Genomic DNA, 22,526 nt, shown 5'->3' with positions numbered 1-22,526 from the left:
TTATCTTTTATAGCTACCTGAGATACAGAAAAGTGCTCGGAGCACTTTCAACATCAAAGGAAGCCACATCAACTCCAGGCAAAATGGCATTCAGACAGCAGGGTTCAGATGCCTTTATAAACAGAATCAATCGTCCCTGTCACCTTTTACGCCGATTCGACCCCAGTAGGTGTGTGTGTGTGTTTAAAAGTGTGTGTAAGTTTGAAAAGGAGAGCAGAGAGTGTGTGCAATGCAGTTCTTTGTTTCGATAAACTGTGATTTCCATCTGGATTTGTCAGGATAAACAATGTTTGTCTAGTTATGTTTTTTTATGTGCTCCAAAAATATATTTATGATCATATCAGGTGATAAACTTGATGTATAGGTTGTTGTTGTCTTTTTCTCTTTCTGTTCAATAACCCTGTGATGGTCTGACAATGGCAAATATTTTAGCTTTTTGTTGATTTGGTTTGCTTGTCATATAAACCATGCTCCAGGTTCACTTTAGTTTTAAAAACAAAAAAATGAAACGACAGGAAATTAGGTAATAATAATAATAATGGTTTTCTTTTATATAACTACATTACTACATATTTTACCATATGTAACTATATATTTTTTATAATTTATTAGTAAAATTAATATAATAAATATATGTTAAAAAAGCTGTAAATAAAACAAAGATAATTAGAGTACATATTTGGATATTAAGTTGGTAATTTGGTTTCATACTGTAATTGAAAGCTACCATTTCATTATCATACTGAAACTGAAACTTAAGCATAAAAGGAAGTATCAGTGCGATGACAGAAAGTCAGTTCAATCCTAATGTAGTTCTGGCTTACCCACATGTATCATGCAACACTCTCTCTCACATTGCTACTTAAAATAAATGGATGGAAACTTCTTGACCAAACACAGTTATCTAGAACCAAAGAGAACATGACAAGATGAGGAAGTCCTGTAGAAACACGACGGCTCGCCACCCATTTTTTTGCTGCGTAAACAAATAGTTTCCTCCACTTTATTGATAGAGTTCCTAACTCAAAATGCCAAAAGGCAACAGCGAGTGAATGCAATCTTCAATTCAACATGCCAGCTGTATAATAGGATTTTGAAAGTGCCATTTGATATGCCTTATGTATTTATTTTGAAGCGCATTAACGGCTGCGTCTGAAATTTGCGCATCTCTAAGTATAACCTGAAGACATTTTAAGGAGGGCTGTTACTTTTAAGCTTAAAATGTAACACCATTAATGCAATTTTAAACAAAACTAAGCTAATAAAAACAACTTTTAACTTTGTGGATAAAATGAATACATGTTTGGATGACTTGATCCTGCAGTTTCAAATATATATTTTAGACATTGAATGATAATAATGCACCTTCAAGTTTTTGTTTAATTGAGTCATTTATTTTTTACTCATATGGCAGTGAAGATATTTAAATTATCCAGTATGTTTTAAAGAGAAGGGCTAAACATTTTAGTACTTTTTCACCTTGCTAAGACTTTTAGTATTTACAAAAATTATTGTAATGGTCCTTTTGGGGCTTTTAGACTTTCCAATTAAGGAAAAGAAAACCATTTTAATGACCCAATTAGCTGCAGGGGTCATTTGACACTTAGCTGAACGTCTCCTCCTGTCTTAAAGGCTAAAACTAATTAAGTCTTTTACCCAAGATTTCCCCTTAAATCTGTCACAGCAGACCACTGTTATTGTCTCAAAATACAGCAGTGAAAGCGATTGCGGCAGTTCATTACATTTGGATTTCAGATTGAATTTCACAAAGAGAAATAAAGGGCCTTTTCCTTTAGCATTTCAATTAAATTCCAAATGACGACTTTTATGATTCCTAATAAAAGAATCACTCAAATTAGTCAGCTTATTTTCTTTATGTATTTTTTTACTTATTCATCATTCAATATGACTGATATTCAATATGGCTGTGCTTGTGAACAACGTTAAGCTTTCTTTGAGTACAATGACTTATTTCTTTAAAATAAATAACTGATCTATATGTCTATATATATATAATGTATATACACTAGTCTGAGATGATTTGAGCTTTATGACATGGTGCATTATCCTGCTGGAAGTAGCCATCAGAAGATGTGTACACTGTAGACATAAAGGGATGGACATGGTCTGCATCAATACTCAGGTAGGCTGTGGCATTTAAACAATGCTCAATTGGTATTAAGGAGCCCAAAGTGTGCCAAAGAAAATATTCCCTACACCATTACACCACCAGAAGCAGTCTGAACCGCTGAGACAAGATAGGATGGATCCATGCTTTCATGTTCTTTACCCCAAATAATTCTGACCCTACCATCTGAATGTCACAGCAGATATTGAGATGTAACAGACCAGACAACGTTTTTCCAATCTTCCATTGTCCGATTTTGGTGAGCCTGTGTGAATTGTAGCCTCTGTTTCCTGTTCTTAGCAGACAGGAGCAGCGCCCGGTGTGGTCTTCTGCTGCTGTAGCCCACCTGCTTCAGGGTTTGTCGTGTTGTTCAGTCAGAGATGTTATTCTGCATACATTGGTTGTAACGAGTGGTTATTTGAGTTACTGCTGCCTTTCTATCATCTCTAACCAGTCTGCCCATTCTCCTCTGACATCAACTAGGCATTTTTGTCCACACAAATGTCACTCACTGGATATTTTATCTTTTTCGGATCATTCTCTGTAAACCCTAGAGATGGTTGTGCATGAAAATCCCAGTAGATCAACAGTTTTTGAAATACTCAGACCAGTCCATCTGGCACCAACAATCATTCCACGCTCAAAGTCACTTTAATCCCCTTTCTTCCCCATTCTGATAATGATTAATATATAGTTTTTTCTTTTTCTTTTTCTTTTTCTAGTATAGTAAGGCCATTTGGTCAGATCTTTACTCTTCAAGCCTCAACAGTAAGGTTTTTTTTTTTTTTTTTTTGAGAGAGAGAGAGAGAGAGAGGGATAGATGGATGGATGGATGGATGGATAGCAAGCAATGGCTGTATTGGGAAAGTACTGGTTATGTCAGCTGTCCTGAAACACAGGTATTTGTGTGAACTACATTAGGATTGAACACACTTTCTGTCATCAGGCCGTCATTATTGTCAAGGCCTGTCATTTATCTGTTGCCAGTTTGGAGGCCCGAAATTGAATGTGGGTGTATTTTTGTTGATATCACTAAATGAGCTGATGATGGGACTTTGGGAGACTTGGGGAGTCAGTGTTTACCATGGCCCAGGGCCGGCAGCTGAGGCTTCTGGGGTTGAATAAGGCTGAGGCATTTAACATGTGACCAAATGACAGAGAAGAGCTCAGAGGCCAGTTGCAGCTCTAAGAGATAACGTTTATTCTGACAAATGAGCCTGCCCGCTTTTCCCTCTCAGATGTATTACGCTGCATTCATTTTCCATTAAACAACCAATGTCATTTTGGTTGATGGCTCTCTTTTTCTCTCTGCAGGACCCGTGGCTGTGATCAGCGGTGAAGAAGACTCCGCCAGCCCCCTCCATCATGTTAATCATGGCATCATAACCCCGTGTACCCTGGATGCTGGGACAGACGCCGTAGTGATTGGCATGACCCGCATCCCAGTGATCGAAAACCCGCAGTATTTCCGGCATGGGCACAACTGCACCAAGCCCACAACTTGTGAGTACCAAATAGGCACCAAGATTTTTATTTTGTTTTTGTCTAGTTTTCTTTAGCATAATCATCTGCGATTTTTGCCTGCTGGTTACTTATCCCTAAACAAGTGATAAGACTTCACAGGCTTTCACAAGCTTCACTTGTTTTGTTTTTTTGATTACTTGATTACTTACACAATCTTTTTTTAATTTTCTGAATGATTTGCTTACTAAACCATACAGTAAGTCATTATTTTTGTCACGTCCGATTTACAGTAAAACAAGAATTGTTACTACTGTATGATGAATGAACCAGTGAATCATTAATTGGTCAATCAGTTGGTCAACCACCAACAGCCATTTTCCGTAATCCGACTTTGTTCCACACAGCAGGTGGCAGACATTCCCAAGCTCTTCATTGCCCCCTTGAGTACGCTTCCAAATAGAACTGATTCAATTAAAGCCTGAAGACTTCTGCCATTTGAAAAGCCTGTGAAAGTGTACTTATTACAGTGAGTGGCAGCGACATTGACAGTGATTTGTGGAGTTTCTGTCCTTGCCTAAATTTGTACAGTGTGCTCAGGGAGTGCATAAATCTGCTGCCCCCCTTAGCAAGACTCCTCATATTTTAGTGCACCTACTGTACTGTCATATTTCCAGAGTAAATTGAACTTGGGTTTAAATTTAGGTTGGCTGCAAATTCCCTCATGTGCCTTACAGATTGCATTCTAGACAAAAGCATATGTATGCTTGAAAAAGAGAAGGTGAAATGGGAAGCAGGGGCGTGAAAAGTCGATAACTTTATGTTTAAAAAGAATTTGAGTGGGCTCTCAAAGCCGTCTCAACTACAAAAATAAGTGGATTTTTTTTGTGGAGTGTTTTGTAAAGCATATAGTTCTCACTTTGAAGTATACAGTACTCATAGTAGTATTACCATATTATATATATATATATATATATATATATATATATATATATATATATAAAATATGGTGATATTGTTATAGAATAAATAAAATGTTGTTTAAAAGAATAAGAGAAGAACATTTTTGTGTGAATTTTAATGGTTCATTTCCAGATAAACTGTAATTTAATCTGCTTTAAACAGGATGAAAATGACTCTGTATTCATATGGTAATTTTAATATTTTGCACAATTGCCAAACCTTCTTATTTCCACCTGAGAAAAGGATTCACACTAGTCCTTTTGGGTCACAGATGGGTTTACTCTTCCACACAGCCTATTTTGAAGCCCCCAAAAGTGGCAGAGTATCATCAGTCATATTGTGCTGCTTTCTTGCCTCATAATTTGATTTGTTTGTGGGCAGAGACATGCAACTCATGCTGGATATCACATTTGAAGCATCTGGAGGCTACCAAGAAGATTAATTTAATTCATCTGAGCCGAAGCAATAACAACACAGCTGATTGCATGCGGTGTCAATGTCGTGTCCGAATCCTGAATCCTTTTCCACTGTATTTTTTTATTTTTATTTTTTGCAGAAAAACGTGCTTTAGCACTGACTTTTTTTTGTTCAGATTGCAAATTAGTTCATATAAATATATGAATAAAAATATACAAACAACTAAAACTCTAAAACAACTACACATTTAAATCACACACACACACACACACACACACACATATATATACATATATATATATATATATATATATATATATATATATATATATATATATATATATATATATATATATATATTTTTATAATATATTATAATAAAAATATAAATAAAAATAATATATATTTTTATTATTTTTATATAATAAAAATATATATTATTTTTATTTTTTAAATATATGGATACTTTGAGCATTGACAATTTGTCATAGTTGTTTATTATCTTTCCAGAGATCCTAATTGTTCACATTTCAGTGAACTCAGATACCAAAAGGAAAAAAAATATGAAAATAAAAATAAAAATGAAAAAGCTGTAGGCAAACAAAGCCAATATCCGCTGCTCCATGAAGCTGATACACAATCAAACAGTGCCTGGTGGCTATGGAGAAGCACATGGAGGGCTTGTAAAGCTGCTTGATTTGTCATTTTGTTCTTGGAGAGTGGAGGACGTGGAAAGAATGGGGTATCAGTAGCAGTGGATGATGACTTGGGAACCGGTGTAGCTTAGTTGGTAGACTGTAAAATGTTTAATTTAATTAGATTCATTGTTGTGGTGGTGTAGTGGTTAATGGGCTGATAACTAAAAGATTTGGAGTTCTAAGAGATTTGGAAATCTACAGCTACAAGAGATAGTAAATGGATTCCACCATCCCTCTGTAGTCTTTACCTCGACTAACAGATGGTTCTCAAAGTAATGAGTGTCCCTGTTTCTCTAAACCCCTCCACTCAACGCACAGGTTAACTCAGTAAGCCAGAGAAATCATATGAAGTGTGGAAAAACATACATATATATATAAACACCCAGAGTTATGCTATACAAACTGCATGAGTCTTTAATGGCAAAATGACTGATTTATAGTACAGCAGAGGTGGGTAGAGTACCCAAAAACTGTACTCAAGTAAAAGTAAAAGTACTTCTAGAAATATTTACTCAAGTAAAAGTAAAAGTACTAGTCTTGAATAGTTACTTGAGTAAGAGTAAAAGAGTATCGGGAAAAAAATCTACTCAAGTAGTTAGTTACTAGTTACTTTGGGTCATATATACTGAGCCTATTTTTATTTAGATATATAGATAAAATGTATGTAATGTATGTGTGTGTGTATAAATGTATATATTTCATCAGCCTTTACTCCAATTTATGTAATTTATTATAAAACCCTGTCTGTTTAATTAAGTAACAGATATAGGTGTCATGCCATAACATATTTTTAATACGACTGACTTTATATTAAATGTGAATTTAACATTGAAAGTTAATGTGATATAAATATTGCTACTAATCTTTCATTGTTCAGAAAGAGAGCAAATAACATTTACATTATTAAAGATCATTTTCACTCACAGTCTAGAGTTCAATCACTTTCAGAAACTCCCAATAAAATCACTGAAACTGTTAACACTGTGAAATCAATATCTTAATTAAAGATTTGTACACACATCTGCACTTTGTTGTTTCTGACGAGAGAATTCGCCAGAAAGAGGTCTCCAGTCAGTGAGCGAGTTAAGGAAGCACCGGCATTTTAGCGATGACTCATCGGAACACCTCTGATTGGCCAATGCTTTAATAAGCTCAAAAGAATCATGTGTGATTTGTTATAATGCACAGTGCTGTAAAAACACATCTATCTCTTGACTCCCCTCTGTTATAAGCCACACACGTACAACAAACTAATGTCACAGTGGTATCGTGTACTGTAATCGAATGTAGCCCAAGTTATTACCTGTTAAACAGTAGACAGCACACGCGGTGTTCATCTAATAAGGATCTCCATCGCAAGCAATGGCCTTTGCAGATTTGCTTTCAATTCAGTGCAGTTCCATAGCCACGTTTTCAACGCTGCTGATGTTAAACGTTACAACTCTGAGTGAACCACTTCAGACGCTCAGCGCGTGCGGCAGTGAACTGAACGACTCATTCAAACTGATTCATGAACCAATTCACTCGTTTGCCAATTGGTTTGATCAAGCCTTTGAACAGAATTGACTCAAAAGAATGAATCATTCGCGAATGGGCATCGCTCATTGTCCAGAGAAAAGTAGACGGCGCGTTTGGAATAAACTGAAGCATTTATAACATTTATTGCATTAAGATAAAGTAACGAGAGGAGCGTCGCCCACAGTAACGAAGTAAAAGTACAGATTTTCCCCCCAAAATTTACTCAAGTAAGAGTATAAAGTTCCCATCTTTAAATATACTCCGAAAAGTATTAGTTACCCCAAAAAATTACTCAAGTAAATGTAACGAAGTAAATGTAACTCGTTACTACCCACCTCTGTAGTACAGTATGCCAGGCGTGTGTTTGTGGGTGTTTACAGCAAAGGTTTTGAGAATGTACATGCTAATAGATTAATAGCATAGCTAATAGATTAATAATTTTTCCTTTTCATTTCTTTTTCATACGCAAGACACTGAAATGAGCCGGAACTGAGAGTTTAGAATAGAAAAAAGACTTCATCATATATATATATATATATATATATATATATATATATATATATATATATATATATATATATATATATATATATATGTAGTGTGTATATTAGTATACATATTATAGTATAATGTGTAGAAACATTATAGAGGAAAATCCACAAACGGTTTTATGCAAAGTACCATGCAGTGTGAGACTAGAATCTGCTCCAGGTTAAACTCTCACTACAGTAACACCATTTGACTACTTGTCAGGTCAACAGGGCTATAGAAGTATTGAGATGGATACATTGCCAGTGTTGGCAAAACTCTGTGAAAGCAGTGAACCCTTTGTTCAATGGCCGTCAATTACCCAAGCCTCTTCCCTGTAATCATCTCTCTCAAGACTTCCACCCTGAACCTTCTGGCATTTTAGCAGTGAACTCATTCTACCCCAATTAGCCATTGAAGGACCCCACAGAATTTCACAGCACATTTGAAAATATAAACTTAAAGTACTGAAGTAGCTAGCTAGCAGGAGTTTTTGTCACTAGGCACAAAGATCTCTACTGAGAGTTTTGTGATCAGAAGCAGAGCGAGAGTTTTAGACAGTACATGGGGAGGCCAAGGAAAATTCAGGGGGTCCCTAGAACATGACAGAAAATCAGTGTATAACTCCAACCTGGCATAAAAAAGCATGAATAAATCCTACAATTGCTGATTACATCACATCACCCCAAATTAGCTATACATTCCTACCGTAACTTCAAATGTTAGTCTATTGGAACTTCTTTTTCTTATTTCTATCATCGGATTTACCAGCAGTTCGAGCGAAAGATCTAGTTCATATTCGACCATTTTAACATTATATCTGGCTAATGCATTTTTATTAATTACAATAAAAAAAGAGTTATTATATGAACAAAAATATAATACATGTATTTTTTGCTAAATCTATAAATTGTATAAAATCTATATATCACACTGAAAAGGTTATAAAAGTGACTTAAAAGTTTTGAAATTATTATTTTTTTAAATACATACAAGAGAGAGTACATTTATTAAAAATAAATGTAAATATATAATTTTTGAGTATATGACTAATTAATATGATCTTAATATATTTAAATATAAAACAATATATACATGTATGTGTTTTAATATTATATTATGTTATTTTAAATTATTTTAAAGCATTACACATTATATATATATATATATATATATATATATATATATATATAATCATTCAAGGGTTCAAGGATATATGTTTTTCATTCATCTTTTCAGTCCTTTTTATGAGGGAGGATTTCTTTTATTGTCTGAAACCAAAGGAAAGAGAAAAGAACAGCCTTATCTGTTTTGACAGAGCACCTTTGCTTTCAAACGGCATTAAAGACGATCTTCTCTCTTATGTCTCCTGGCAAGATTAGAGAGGAAGAGCTCTATAAAGTGCTACAGACCATTTACTGCTGTCATTTTGGTGCAGAAAGGTTCAAAGTGCAGTTCTATGTGGATTGATTTTGCGTAAACTGATTTTGCTTGTTATTTCATCTTTGCTGATTGCATACGAGACACTTATTTGCAGTGAATCTCCATTAGTGTTTGCCCAACTGGTTTTGCTTCCATAGCAAGTGATCATGTTTTTGAGGAATAACAAAAAATACAGCTCAGTTGCACAGCGGGAGCCATTTTGTAAGTTCAGTCACTTAGATTTGCATGCCAGAATAATCAACAAGAGCAAAAAAAAAAAAAAAAAAAAGAACCTATCAAGGAATCCGTACCCTCATTTGCACTCCATCTTATTTTACTGGAATGCATATTTCCACCCTGTCAGGCCAGAAAGAATCCCTGGAGGCCAGATCAGTAAAGTGGGACATTTATCTCCAACCATTTAGTCAAAACTTTCAAGCAACATCCAGTTAAGTGTTGACCTCAGTCAGTGGGTTCAAAACCAGTGTTACACAATATCATTGTGATGTTTTTACCAAATTGACATAAGTGAGGTATACAGAAACTATTTCTTCTGCTTGTACCCATGAAAGAATTTCAGAAAGTGGTGGCATGCCCTGCACATTTAAACATAAAAAAGCCCAGGAAAGCATTTCAGTCCGAAATTGCTGAAGTGTCTGTGTAAAACGACACTCTAGAGGGCCTTTTAGAAACTTATTTACTTCAATACAAACACAACGCGCTGAAAGATATGTCCTTATTTTGTCTGCTTTTGTGCTCCAGACACAAAAAGCATGATAAACTTCTGGCTCACTCAACTCTGGAGGCAAAGGTTTACCTTTATAGAATTATAAATCATGGTGGACAAAGAATAGTGTCCATCTTGGAAGCAATCCTGTGTTGTTGCAGTGGAAATATTGTGATGCACCATAGCAATAGATTCAATAACAGCTCTGAGGGTGCAACAAATTCTTTTCATAGAGATGAATACAGACTTATTCTTTAGGCTTGGGGAATCAGGATACAGCTCTAAATGGATTTCACTTTTATGATCTGAAAATATCTTTGTAGATGCCTGTGTAGGAAGATATTTTGAAGACAGTTACAACTGTTTTTATTCATGCAATGAATGTATATATATATATATATATATATATACAGTACTGTGAAAAAGTCTTAGACCAACAAGAAATGGTTTTAAGTCAGTTTTAAGGTTTCTTGAAGTGTCTTGGAGACATTGCCACAGTTCCGCTGGATTTAGTTTGTCTCAGTTTGCTCTGTTTCTTCATATTATTCCAAACAGACTGGATGATGATGGGATCAAATCACTGTGTGGAGCACTGGCTGTTGTCAGACTCTTTATACAATCAATAATCTCACTGGATTATTACAATTGGCCAAAATAATGTTTGAAAAAGTTAACTGTCATTTCCTACTGACACACCACAGCAAAAGACAGAAATGACTAATGACTTGTGTTGGTGAAAATACTATTGGCCTAACACTTTTGCACACTACTGTATATGCAGTGTGTGTGTACACTAGCTTTAATTTATTTTATTTTTTTATTAAGAAGTACTTTTGTTCCGCAAGGAAGCTTTAATTGAATCTAAACTGCTAGAATGACAAACTATTACAGAATATTCTATAAAAAATAAAATTAAAAAAAGAATGTCGATCTTGGTAAATGTCCTGCTTGAGTAAATCCCATTAAGTTTAATGCCATATCACAACTTTTCATCTACTTTTCATTCTTGAACATTGATATGACTCGACTTGATGACACTATCTAATTCTTCACAAAAGCCACATTCATGTCAAATGATTTTTAAAATACAGCACTTTATTAATATGTTATTTTGACATTTCCCTCTTGCCAGAAAAGAATCGAATCCGTCTAAAAGACTGATGATCATCTCCAGTGAACCATGGGAAGCTTTGGCTGACAATAATCGTACTGATGGTACGCACCTTGTGGTCGGCCTTCTCCCATTAGCTAGAGGTGTAACCACCACAGGAAATTAATCCTTATTAGGGAGTGTTGAAGGGGGTGCGACTTTGGACACTTCTGCTGGCCTAATGACAGATACATATCTGCCCGAGGTCCTATTACTCCTTCAGGCCCGGCTCTGCCTCCTGGCGCTCCAGTGCTGGCGTTTTAATGAATCTGTGTTTTTATCATCTGTCAGTTGGTATTAGATGATAGCTTTAGATTTCTTGCAGGACATTAATGGAGTGCCTGTTTGTTAATGGGAACGCACAGTTCAGTGGGAATGATGAAATGCGAGTGTTGAATGAACAGATTTCCAGTGCGCTAGGCTTTTTTATTTGAGTCAATGGTAATTGTATTGCATGATGTTTGGAGAGGCCTTGAGTTTTATCTTTTGAACTGCCTCCCTAGGCTGTTTAAAAAGACAGTACTGTAGTTATGGCAGGCCTGAGTCATCCATATAGAATCTGTTATTTGCATTCTCACTCCGCTGATCAATGTATCTCATGTGGGCTATAAAGCTATGTATCATTCCGTTATTAAATAAATTATTATTTACGTAATATACAGTGTTTATTCCAAATCTGTAATTCTCCTTTAATTTAGTTTTAGTAGCCCTGTGAGGTATTGCATATTACCTCGATTATATATTATGTTTAATATAGTTCTCATATATATTAGGGCTGGGTTTTGACACAAATTTCAGATTCGATCATCCTTCACAAGCTTGCGATACAATTCGATTTTGATTCAATTGATTATTTGGGTTATATTTAAGGTACAGGATGTGGCAAATATTAAAGTAAAATATTTTACTCAAGTAAAAAAATAAAAAAATAAAAAAATCTCTCAAATGAATCTTTAAATTAATATGTTATTAATATGGATGGTTGAAATTTGCTGATTTGTATACAAACACTTACAATGTAATCAATTAAGTTTTTGTAATATTAAAGTAACTCTACTAACTTGACTAACTTAATACTAACTTAAACTACTCAATTCTTTTATTAAAAAAAAAAAAAATATATATATATATATATATATATATATATTTTTTTTTTTTTTTATCTACTTTTTAAATAATGCTAAAATGACATGGCAATTTGATAACCCTCTAAAAACAATTAAACTACAATAATTATATAATAATAATAACTTAAAGTTTATCATACTTATTTAAAGTAATATTTAAAGTATACAATTATTTTCTTAGATGGTATTGATTAATTATTTGTGTCAATATTATGTAAATGATTAAAATTAACTGCGAGCCCTAATTTTTCTTTTTTTTCTTCTTTTTTTTCTTATGTGATGCAGTCTAACTCTGTTTTTAGCAGTTTTTAGTTTTCTGTGCTTGTAACGTTTTGGTTTCAGGCTTTTTTGATATGTCATTTTAAGACCGTTGCATCACCTGAAAACAGGAAGCCCTCGGAAACCAATTTGAGCCACGTCTCTTGTGGTGTTCAAACACGGCTAATCTGTGATAACCAAAAGACGCCTATTTGTTCTCCGCATAGCTTACAATGTGTTTATTGAATTTTTGCTGTCGAGAAAATGCTGTTTAAGCTTTGCCGTCTGTACCACCTGTCAGAAAGCTCTTCGTCCTGAGGGCTGGCAGGAGGCTTTGAAAGCAGCTGAGTTTTAAATCCCTTAATGATCAGACAAACTATGACAGATGAGATCTTTATAACCATGTCTGAATGAGATGCAAGTCGCCCGATACTCTGGATGAGACTGCCTCACTGCACTCTCTCTCACTTTTCATCTTCTCCTCTTTTCCTCCCACCCTCTCGCCCCCTTTTCATTCCTTTTCTCATGCTTTTTTCTTTGACCCATGAAGCCATAACCCCTTTCCATCCAGAGCCAAATGCCAAATCATCAAAGGAAAGGATACAATGATTAGGACCATTAGGGCTATCTAAGACAGCGTCGGGTTCTCTGTTTAAAAGCCCCTAGCTTCAGGGTAATTGATAGGATGGTACATCCCATATCCCACCGGAGAGCGATCGCCACTCTTAGATCATGAGCTGGAAATGAATTTGCCCCAGATGCAATCAATATCAAAAGATTGACTTGAATCCGAGCTCTCTACACCATCTCCAGATGTCATGCCCCCTTCCTCTCATCAATCTATATCTTAATCTCTTCTTTTCGGGGCCTGGTGCATGAAATGTTTACGCGGACTTGGAGAGTTTGAGGCTTTCAGATCATGTGTTAAGCTGCACCAGTAATGACGGTCTCAGTTCTAGATCCAGTTGGCTGCAGTTGTGTTTGTCAAACATGATGAATGTTGAATTTAGTTTAGTTGGTTAAAGTTACCTCAAAGCCTAGTCTAGACCCTGTTAAGGAGTCTTCATCTTCATCTTTCATCTTAACACCCCTAAAAATGTATGATTATATATTTTCTTTGCATTCTTTAGAAAATATACACACACACACACACACACACACACATATATATATATATATATATATATATTGCTCAAAATTGGAAACTATGTAAGCATTTTTTAAGCAATTTTAAGCATTATGTTGTTCCAAACCATTATGACTGACTTTCTTCTGTTGAACATTAGTTAACTTTAAGAAGTGTTTTCATTTACTTATTTTTGGTTACACTATAATTCACAGGGTCCTTGTTACAGTGTAATTATACATTTAAGTACTTTAATATTAATTAACTACATGTACTTACTATATGGATAAGGGTTTAGTTTAGGGTTGCATGTAATTATGCATAATTTATTGTTAGTAGTAGGTAGGTGGGTGGTTACCTTATTATTATTATAACTTTATGGACAAAAGCAATTGAAACAAATATTTTCCTATGTGGTCTGTAGATTTTTTTAAATTTTGAAATGACATGAGTATGAGTAAATGTTGACAGACTTTTAATCCCTTTACTGAACATAAAACATGGCACACTATGAGGAGCTAAACCTTCCTAAAACCAAAATCCAACATTTGCACCTGACAAAATATGAAAAATCTGTTAATATAAACAACTTAAGTCATGCCATGCTCTCTCTTGATTTGTTTGCTTTGATGATAGCCTGCACCTCACTATAAATGCTAATGCATCCCCCGCCAATTCATTAAAAGACTCTAATTGCAACATAGTGGCACAACGGACATTTGCCAACCGTTTATAACCTTCATCACTTCTCCTCATCATCCTTCCCTTTCCTCATCTGTTCTCCCACAATATGCTGCATAATAAAATCATTAGGCCACTGCCGTTGCAACCTAATTAATTAACCCAATAAAGCAGTAAATAACCTAATAAAACATGTATGTGCCTGACGTCGCTGTTTTTACGCTGTAACTTTTATGCATCGACATCGTCGTCTGTTGCCCAAGAGACAATGTACTAAATCACAGTTACCTGGGCTGAAACATTGAATGGTACGCGTGCTCTGTGGATTAGCCTTGTTTGGTACACAAATTGGTTTGTATATAAATCTGGTTGAATTAAGTTGATTTCTGGCCCAGTGTGTTTTCAATGGTAATGCATTCATTATTTTCAGAGACACGACTCTTTCTTGTCTTTTTCTACTTTTTCATCTCTCAAGAGCTCATCAGAAAAACCCTATCACAGACCTTGGTACACAAATGTAAATTTTCAGGTAAAAGATAATTGAGAGCACTGGGTCTAAATGACCTGGGTTTGTTTGTGTGTATGTGTGTACGTACAATGTTTATGCATGCACAACAAGAGACGACATATATAATGAATGTAAATCTTGCAGGTTTAAGCTTTAGATCGTTCGAAACAGGTTTGTGTGATTGTTTGTCAACTCCTTTGAGGCAGTATTAGAAATCTCTGCTACTCGCAGGATTTTTGAATTTCAAAACTTCTTAATGTGCTGGTGTGTTGAGTTTATGTACGGTACAGATCAATGCTTAGATAGATCTTTATAGTTCCCTTTCAGTCGGTCACTCTCAACTTCATGTCGGATGACTGACGAATTGGGATCTCGCTTAGAGAAAACCTGAATATGTGCTGCACAGGCTGCCTACTTATACTCACGCTGTGATCAGCAGCAGCTGGATGCGATCATCACATGCCAATGTGCATTGGCTCGTTTAGTTTTCACCCGAAGTAGATCTGAAATTGTCAAACAATAAACACTTCTAAATTAAAGAGCTATGAACTATCATCTGATGCTAGCATTGCTAAATTATATTTCCTTCTTTAAATGTTCTGAATTCCTCTTATTAGGGCCTTTTGCACCGCTTTAGTTCCAGAACTAAATGTACAGTACTAAAGTACGAACTTTTTTTTATAGTTTTGCGAACTATTGCCCAGTACCATTTAAAGGGTTCCTTATATAAGGGTTTCTCACCGACCGTGTGTACTAGGACGTGACGTAAGCTGGTCTATGGCAATTTCATTTGTGCACGGCGTTCAACAACGTTAACAAAAAAGAATAACGTTAAAATCAGGAGGATGGAGGACGCTGTGATCGGAGCTGTGTTTTTGTTGTGTCTAGTGGATTTCACAATAATGGACATGGAATGTCGACGTATATGTAAAGTGATTGAAAGAATGGAAAGGAGGATTAAGAATCTCCAACAACAACTGGCAGTGCTAAATTTGCTGTAAGTTCTTGCACTTCAGCGTCTGTACATGTATCGCTGTTCATCATACTTGCGAAATAAGTTGACACAATGTTTACAGTATGTTACACAGCGTTTTAATTCATGGAGGGTGAGGGCGTTTTCAAACGCATCTGGCCAATCAATGTCTACTTACGTGACAGTTAGTACCAGTTGTGCTGGTTAGACCCCGCTCTGGAGTAGGAGCTAATTTGGTTCTCGAAAAAGGCAGTCCGGTACTAAAGTTGCACCTAGTTCCTGCGGTGCGAAACGCCCAAAAGTGGGAAGTTCCACAATTAGTTCTGGTACTATGAATAGGTTCCTGCGGTCCGAAAGGCCCTATTGTGCTTGAATCACAGCCATAGCAGATCATATGCATTTTCATAATATCTATTTAAATCTACATTGATTTCAGCTGTGTCTCTTGTGCCACAATAGACTGCTGCTGCAGTAATTTTTTATTTATTTTTTTTTCATCATATTTAGTAGTGGCAATAGACACTCACACAAACATCCTGGCCTGGTTTGTTACTGTCTGGTAGTGCATGAATGACTAACTCATAGTGGAAATTGACACTCATTGCTCATGTTACACCACCACAAAGTTCAAATCTCCTCTCAGTCTTCGTCATATTTTAGTCATTTGATTATTTCATAGTTTTTAGTCTAGTTTAAGTCGACGAAAAGTCATTGTATTTTTGTCAACTTTTAGTCAATAATTTTAGCCAAACTGTATAGTCACCAAAATAGATTTTGGTGGCTATTTTATATGTAGTTTTCAAATTAAAATAATAATTTAATAATAATAATTATAATAAATAACAATTAAGCTTATGAGAAATTTGAAAAATCGTGAATAAATTATGACAATTTTCGTCATAATTTCGTCATCAGATATTATTTTTAGCTCGTCAACGTCTCATCTTAGTCATATAAAAAATGTTTGTTAACGAATATTTTTTGTCTTCGTTAACGAAATGAACACTGCGCCAGTGCCTGCGGTTAGGCTTCATTCTTTATTCATGTGATCATGTGTCATGTTTGCTTACCATGTTTTTGTCGTTCAGGAATCATACATGGTCATGAATGCTTACTCTTATATATACAGTATTTATTTATTTATTTTACAACTACACCTCCCAATTTTTTAATTTATGATAGTTTTACACAATTTCATCAGTAGCAATGGTTTTCTTTCACACACACATATATATATATATATATATATATATATATATATATATGTTTTCAGTAATGTTTTCCTTGAAGCCATTATCCAGTAATTCATTAGCTGATTTCTTATATGTTAATGCAATATATAGTAAAATAATGTAATAATAATATTCATAATTATAATTAATAGAATTAATAATAGAGTGCATACAGATAGAATGCCGTTATAAACCATATTATGGACAAGATTCGAGTAAAGTGTTTCCTTCTCTTGTTTGTTTGTGTATAAGTGTCTTCTCATGAGAGCAGCAGAAGCAGGTGATCCATCTCGCAGTCATGTTTTTGTTCAGTTCACATGTAGGCCTTTGAAATAGTGTGTTTGGATCTGTCGTCAGGCTCTGTCTGAAATGCCCCTGTTGGAAAGACCTGGGGAGAGATATTTATAAAGTAATGCATAAAAGAACGCTAAATAAATCTGATATCTCACCAGTGAATAACCACATGGAGCATGTATTTCACCTGCTGTTGACTGGGTTTTAACAGGATCCGTCCCCCACGAGCCATATTTTCTCACCTACATGTATCTGCTTTTTTAGATGCTCTTAAGCATGCTTTTTCCCGACCAGAGGGAAATGTAGAGCTAAGGAGATAAAAAGGAGGAAAATTACATGATTCTGCAATAGTAAAAAGCAGGCCTTACATAAAACTACCTGTACTGAGTCTGTTGAGACGTTCATTTCTCAACAGGCCTAAATCGTGTGCTGGAGATGCTTTGTTATGCGTTCTTGTGGGAGGAGAGTAAGGAAATGGCACAGTCGTGTGTATGTAGGACACATGGTTGTCAAGTGGGTGGGTCTATGTGCTGCAGTCTGTCTTCTGACAGACAGGAAGAGGGTGTGTGTGTGCATTTACTGACAGGAACACGTCCCACGGTCCCCTCCAACAGTCCTTGCGGGCTGCTTCTGACAGCCAGTCCCGATAGTAAGCAGAAGATGTAAACACACAACTAGGGATGCCGCAGAAGACAGGCTTGCATTAACCTTGGATGCACACCCCCATGCTTTATTAATAGTATCTTGAGGGCGCTTGTATAGCACGTGTGCTCATTTAATCAAGACTATGAAAAAGTAACACTTGGGCAGCTTTGCAAACACAACATGTGGCCTTGTCACATGGAACTCTATTTAGTGTGGGTGTGTTGCTCTCAAAGTACAAGTTATTTTTAATTAGGCTGTAAAACACTAGCAAACAGTATCTCTTGATGCACGTTTTACTTTCTTGGCTTCCATGTTTGTTTTTAATCGGTCAGTTAATCAGTTAGTCAATTATTTTTCATTCAAAAGTAATGGACTCTCACAAAAACTGAAACTCTGAAATAAAATGTTTGGGTAATATATATATATATATATAAGAACATATAATTGTTTTGCATGTAATATTTATTTATTTATCTATTTATTTATTTAAATAAGCACAAGTACATTTTTTAAGCATCATTGTACTATTTGTAGTACAAGTAATTTTATTTTTTAATTAATGATTTATTTAATGGATTAATTTAGATTCTGTATTGAGGAAATACAATTTTAAATATAACAAAGAGTCCTACAATTGAATGTATATTAAGATTTTTTTTTAAACAACTATTTTGCATTACACTGAACTAAAATGAGCTAAAATGTGTTTAATTGTCATGAAATTGTCACAGTACAAAAACTTTTATCAATAAGTTCTTAATGTTGATCTAATTTCTTCATGCTAAATATAATTTCCTATCTTTTATTCTTTCTTTTTTTAAATTTGGATGTGAAATAATATTTATTTCTGAGGTTGTTGATGTCAAGTTTACTGTTCTATGGCACCTCGGAAAGCCATTGTATGTTTCCTGCAAAGCAGGAAGTGATAGAGTAGATATGCATGAGAGTCTGTCAAGAGAAGAAAAGCAATGTTACAGGATAAAGCCCCTTAGCTTATTATAGTACAGTCCCCACTCAGATAAAACTGAATAATACATCTCAGCCAGTTCTGATACCTAAACCAGACGGGGTTTTATCAGACGGGATTTTATTTATTCCATTTCTGTATTTTCATTTGTTTTGTCTGGTAGTATAGAAAATCAGTGTCGGAATAGATTGACTATTAGCAATAAGATTTCACTTGATAGTCTAATGCAAATGTTTACTGAAAAAGAGATGTAAGCTTAAACTGAAATAGTCCTGCAGGAATTAGGAATGGGCTAATTTGGTGCCTCATGATTCGTTTTGAATTTCAATAGTTGTGAGACAATTACAAAATGATTCTTAAAGGAATAGTTCACCCAAAACAATTAACATTTGCTAAAAATTCCAAGACATAAATTAGTTTGTTTCTTTATAGGAACAGGTTTGGAGAAATTTAGCATTACATCACCTGCTCACCTCTGCAGAGAATGGGTGCCGTCAGAATGAGAGCCCAAACAGCTGATAAAAACATCACGATAATCCACAAGTAAGGAAGGGATCCATTGGTGAGCAAGTGATGAAAAATCAGTTTTCCCATGAAGAAACAAACTCATCTACATCTTGGATGGCTTAAGAGTGAGTACGTTTTCAGAAAATCTTGATTTCTGGATGAACTATTGAGCTATTAAAGCTTCAAGTTTTCAGCATCAGTGCTCCAGGAATATTCCATTTCCCGCTTTTGTTTACTCCATTGTTTCTCAGACTTCAGAGACTGTAGCACTTTCAAAGGAGTCATTTACAAAAGAGTCGTAAGTGCATTAAGGCATCATACAGTAGGAAATGACTTTGTGGCTGACTGGAAATGAACAGGTGCTCTTTCAGGTTCATTTAGCGTCGCTTTCTAGCGAGGAAGGAAATTACTGCGTGAAAAGTCCGGCCTAATCTTGTTTTTTTTTTTTTCTTGCAACAATTTACATGCATTTGAACCCCGAATCAGCTTTGGTCTGGATCCTTGTGTCATTTTTAGCGAGTAAACGGAGTAAACATCTGTGGGAGAGTGGTGGGGGTAAAAAGGCTTAATTAGGACTGTATAAGTCCTGTATTCCCAGCTGCTCACTATGTTTAGACAGACGACGTCTAGTGTGGGTAACCTCTTCTCCTCTGAGTGCCCTCTCACAACGCATCCTGTGAGGTGAATGCAACACAACAGTTGGCGTAATAAAACAATTAGCCCGTGCAATTTGTAACTTTCTTAATTGCACTGCAAGCTGAAAGTGCTTCCAACGCGCCCGTCGTGCTAATTGTGAACCTATCACTCACTAGAAAATGGAGAATAGGAGATGGAGAAAACAAAAAGCTGTTCTCTCTCTCTCCATCTTTGTCTCAGGCTCTCTCTCGTCGTCTTTTTCTGTCCTGATTAAATAAATGCTTTTTAATTAGTTTGGAAGTAATGCATGTGTTCGCCATCCTTTGTCTTAATCTCCACCAGTGTCTTTAAAAAAAAATAAAAAATCTTCTGTGATGGAGACTCGTACAATGGAGTGTGCTGAAATATTTACCATCGTCATTGGACACCTGCCATAATGTGGAATTGCCTCAGCAGCCCTAAATGAAATTGTCCCTAATATGTTTCTGCTGATTAGAGCCTCTGCTTTGCCAGCTAATACAAAAGGCTATCGTTGTCCATTTATCAATATTAGCTTTTTTTCTCCTTTGAGAATTAGCCTTCGTGATGGGGGGAAATAGTTAATGACTCGTAACTTTGGGCAGTAAGTTGAAATGTTGGACGGTGGCTTATCCAAAACTCCTGTTTGGAGTAAATAGCAGATGCTGTCGTGGTCGGCCATATGGAGCTCGCTACCTCGCAGCAGACTGAGAGCTGGGAATGGTACCAGTCTAAAGGTACATAGATAAAAGACCTGCTCAGGCTGCCTTACTGTAAGTTGTGCTTTGGTAGCCACGGTTAAATCTGCTCAATTTGACATTTCTGTTCGTATTGAAGATGGGTCATCAACTTGTGTGCAACATTAGGGAAGGTTACTTGTAAATCTATGTGCAATTTATTGCTCCTAAAAAAGTAGGAAATTGCATTGCCATTAGGCCTTATTCAAACAATAAACAAAATGAATTGATTTGTACAAAATCTTACAACATTACAATTTTGTGATGATTTTTTTTACTAGATTGTAATATAAATGCATTTTTATTGATAAATGAAAATGAATAATAATTAAGTGCATGCATTTTATTTATTAATAATGATGTGAACACAAAGTGACATAGCATTTAAAATACATTTCTCTTTTTTATTTTTTCTAGATTGGAAAATACAATAAAACTATTATAGGAGCAGTTAAGATTGTTTTATATATATATATGATATTTATATATCCTAAATGTGAGCATTTTACTTGATTGGAAAATATGCATTTGTAAAAATAAAACATACAAATACACAATTGAATAAATACTGTATAACATATATATATATATATATATATATATATATATATATATATATATATATATATATATATATATATATATATATATATATATATACAGTACAGACCAAAAGTTTGGAAACATTACTATTTTTTATGTTTTTGAAAGAAGTTTCTTCTGCTCATCAAGCCTGCATTTATTTGATCAAAAATACAGGAAAAAAAATGTAATATTGTGATATATTATTACAATTTAAAATAATTGTTTTTAAATTTATTATACTTAAAATTATCATTTATTTCTGTAATGCAAAGCTTTTTAGGATCATTATCACATGATCCTTTAGAAATCATTCTAATATGATGATTCATTATCAAAGTTGGAAACTTAAATTTTTTTTAGGATACTTTGATGAATAAAAAAAAAAGGAGCTATGTTTTTAAAATATAAATATTTTGTAATAACAATATACACTACTGGTCAGTAATTTGGGGTCAGTAATTTTTTTTCTTTCTTTTTTAAAAAATAAAATCAATACTTTTATTCAGCAAGGGTGTGTTAAATTGATAAAAAGTCATAGTAAAGAAAATATATTATTAGAATATATATTATTAGTAATGTTTTTTTTTTTTTTGAATAAATGCAGTTCTTTTTAACCTTTTATTCATCAAATATATTAGACAGCAGAACTGTTTCCAACACTCATAATAAATCAGAATATTAGAATGATTTCACATTCAATTCTTGAATGTATTTGTTAATGTTTCGCTGTGCTTGTGTTTCATGAATGACGCCTATTGTTAGTAAAGGTAATAGTTACTTTTGTGTTATTGCCAGTTTTCCAAGTCTCTGTTTCTTGCTGAATAGAAGCTTGCAACTGTATCTATTTACTTAACACATTTAAAGTGGATATTTTTGTTTTATAAAAGTTTATCTTCCTGACATAGTTTGCATAGTAATACCAGCTAACACCCTGTACGAGTTCAGCATGTATCACTTTACCTCAAACGTACTATTGACAGTACACTACAAAACAAAACAACCCCCCTGTTGAAGAGCTTTTCTTTGTTGATTTTCGTTTTTTCCATGGTGACCCACTATATGTTTTTCTATCGATCAAATTTCTTCATAACATCCAGCGATTATCTGCACATCAAAGTCAGACAGGAGATGATCATCTCTAGATTATCACCTGCCGTCAGTAATGTCGTGGCAGTATTTATTAGGTGGTTTGAGGTTACATTCCTCACTCAAGGGCAGAG

The 22,526-nt window shown here is 34.8% G+C and overlaps 1 protein-coding gene across 3 annotated transcripts in view; it reads left to right on the top strand.

Moving 5' to 3' along the window:
* Positions 1-22,526, top strand: part of LOC132133462 (NT-3 growth factor receptor-like) — a 246,746-nt gene that overhangs the window by 190,061 nt on the left and 34,159 nt on the right. For all 3 annotated transcript variants that reach the window (XM_059546308.1, XM_059546307.1, XM_059546306.1), the window contains exon 12: positions 3,443-3,631. In XM_059546308.1, coding sequence (XP_059402291.1) covers positions 3,443-3,631 — 189 coding nt within the window. The remainder of the gene's footprint in view (positions 1-3,442; positions 3,632-22,526) is intronic.

The sequence above is a fragment of the Carassius carassius genome, chromosome 50 (genome assembly GCF_963082965.1).
Source record: "Carassius carassius chromosome 50, fCarCar2.1, whole genome shotgun sequence".
Classification (NCBI taxonomy): Eukaryota; Metazoa; Chordata; class Actinopteri; order Cypriniformes; family Cyprinidae; genus Carassius; species Carassius carassius.
The sequence above is the reverse complement of the archived record's forward strand: the minus strand, read 5'-3'. Positions and strand labels throughout refer to the sequence as shown.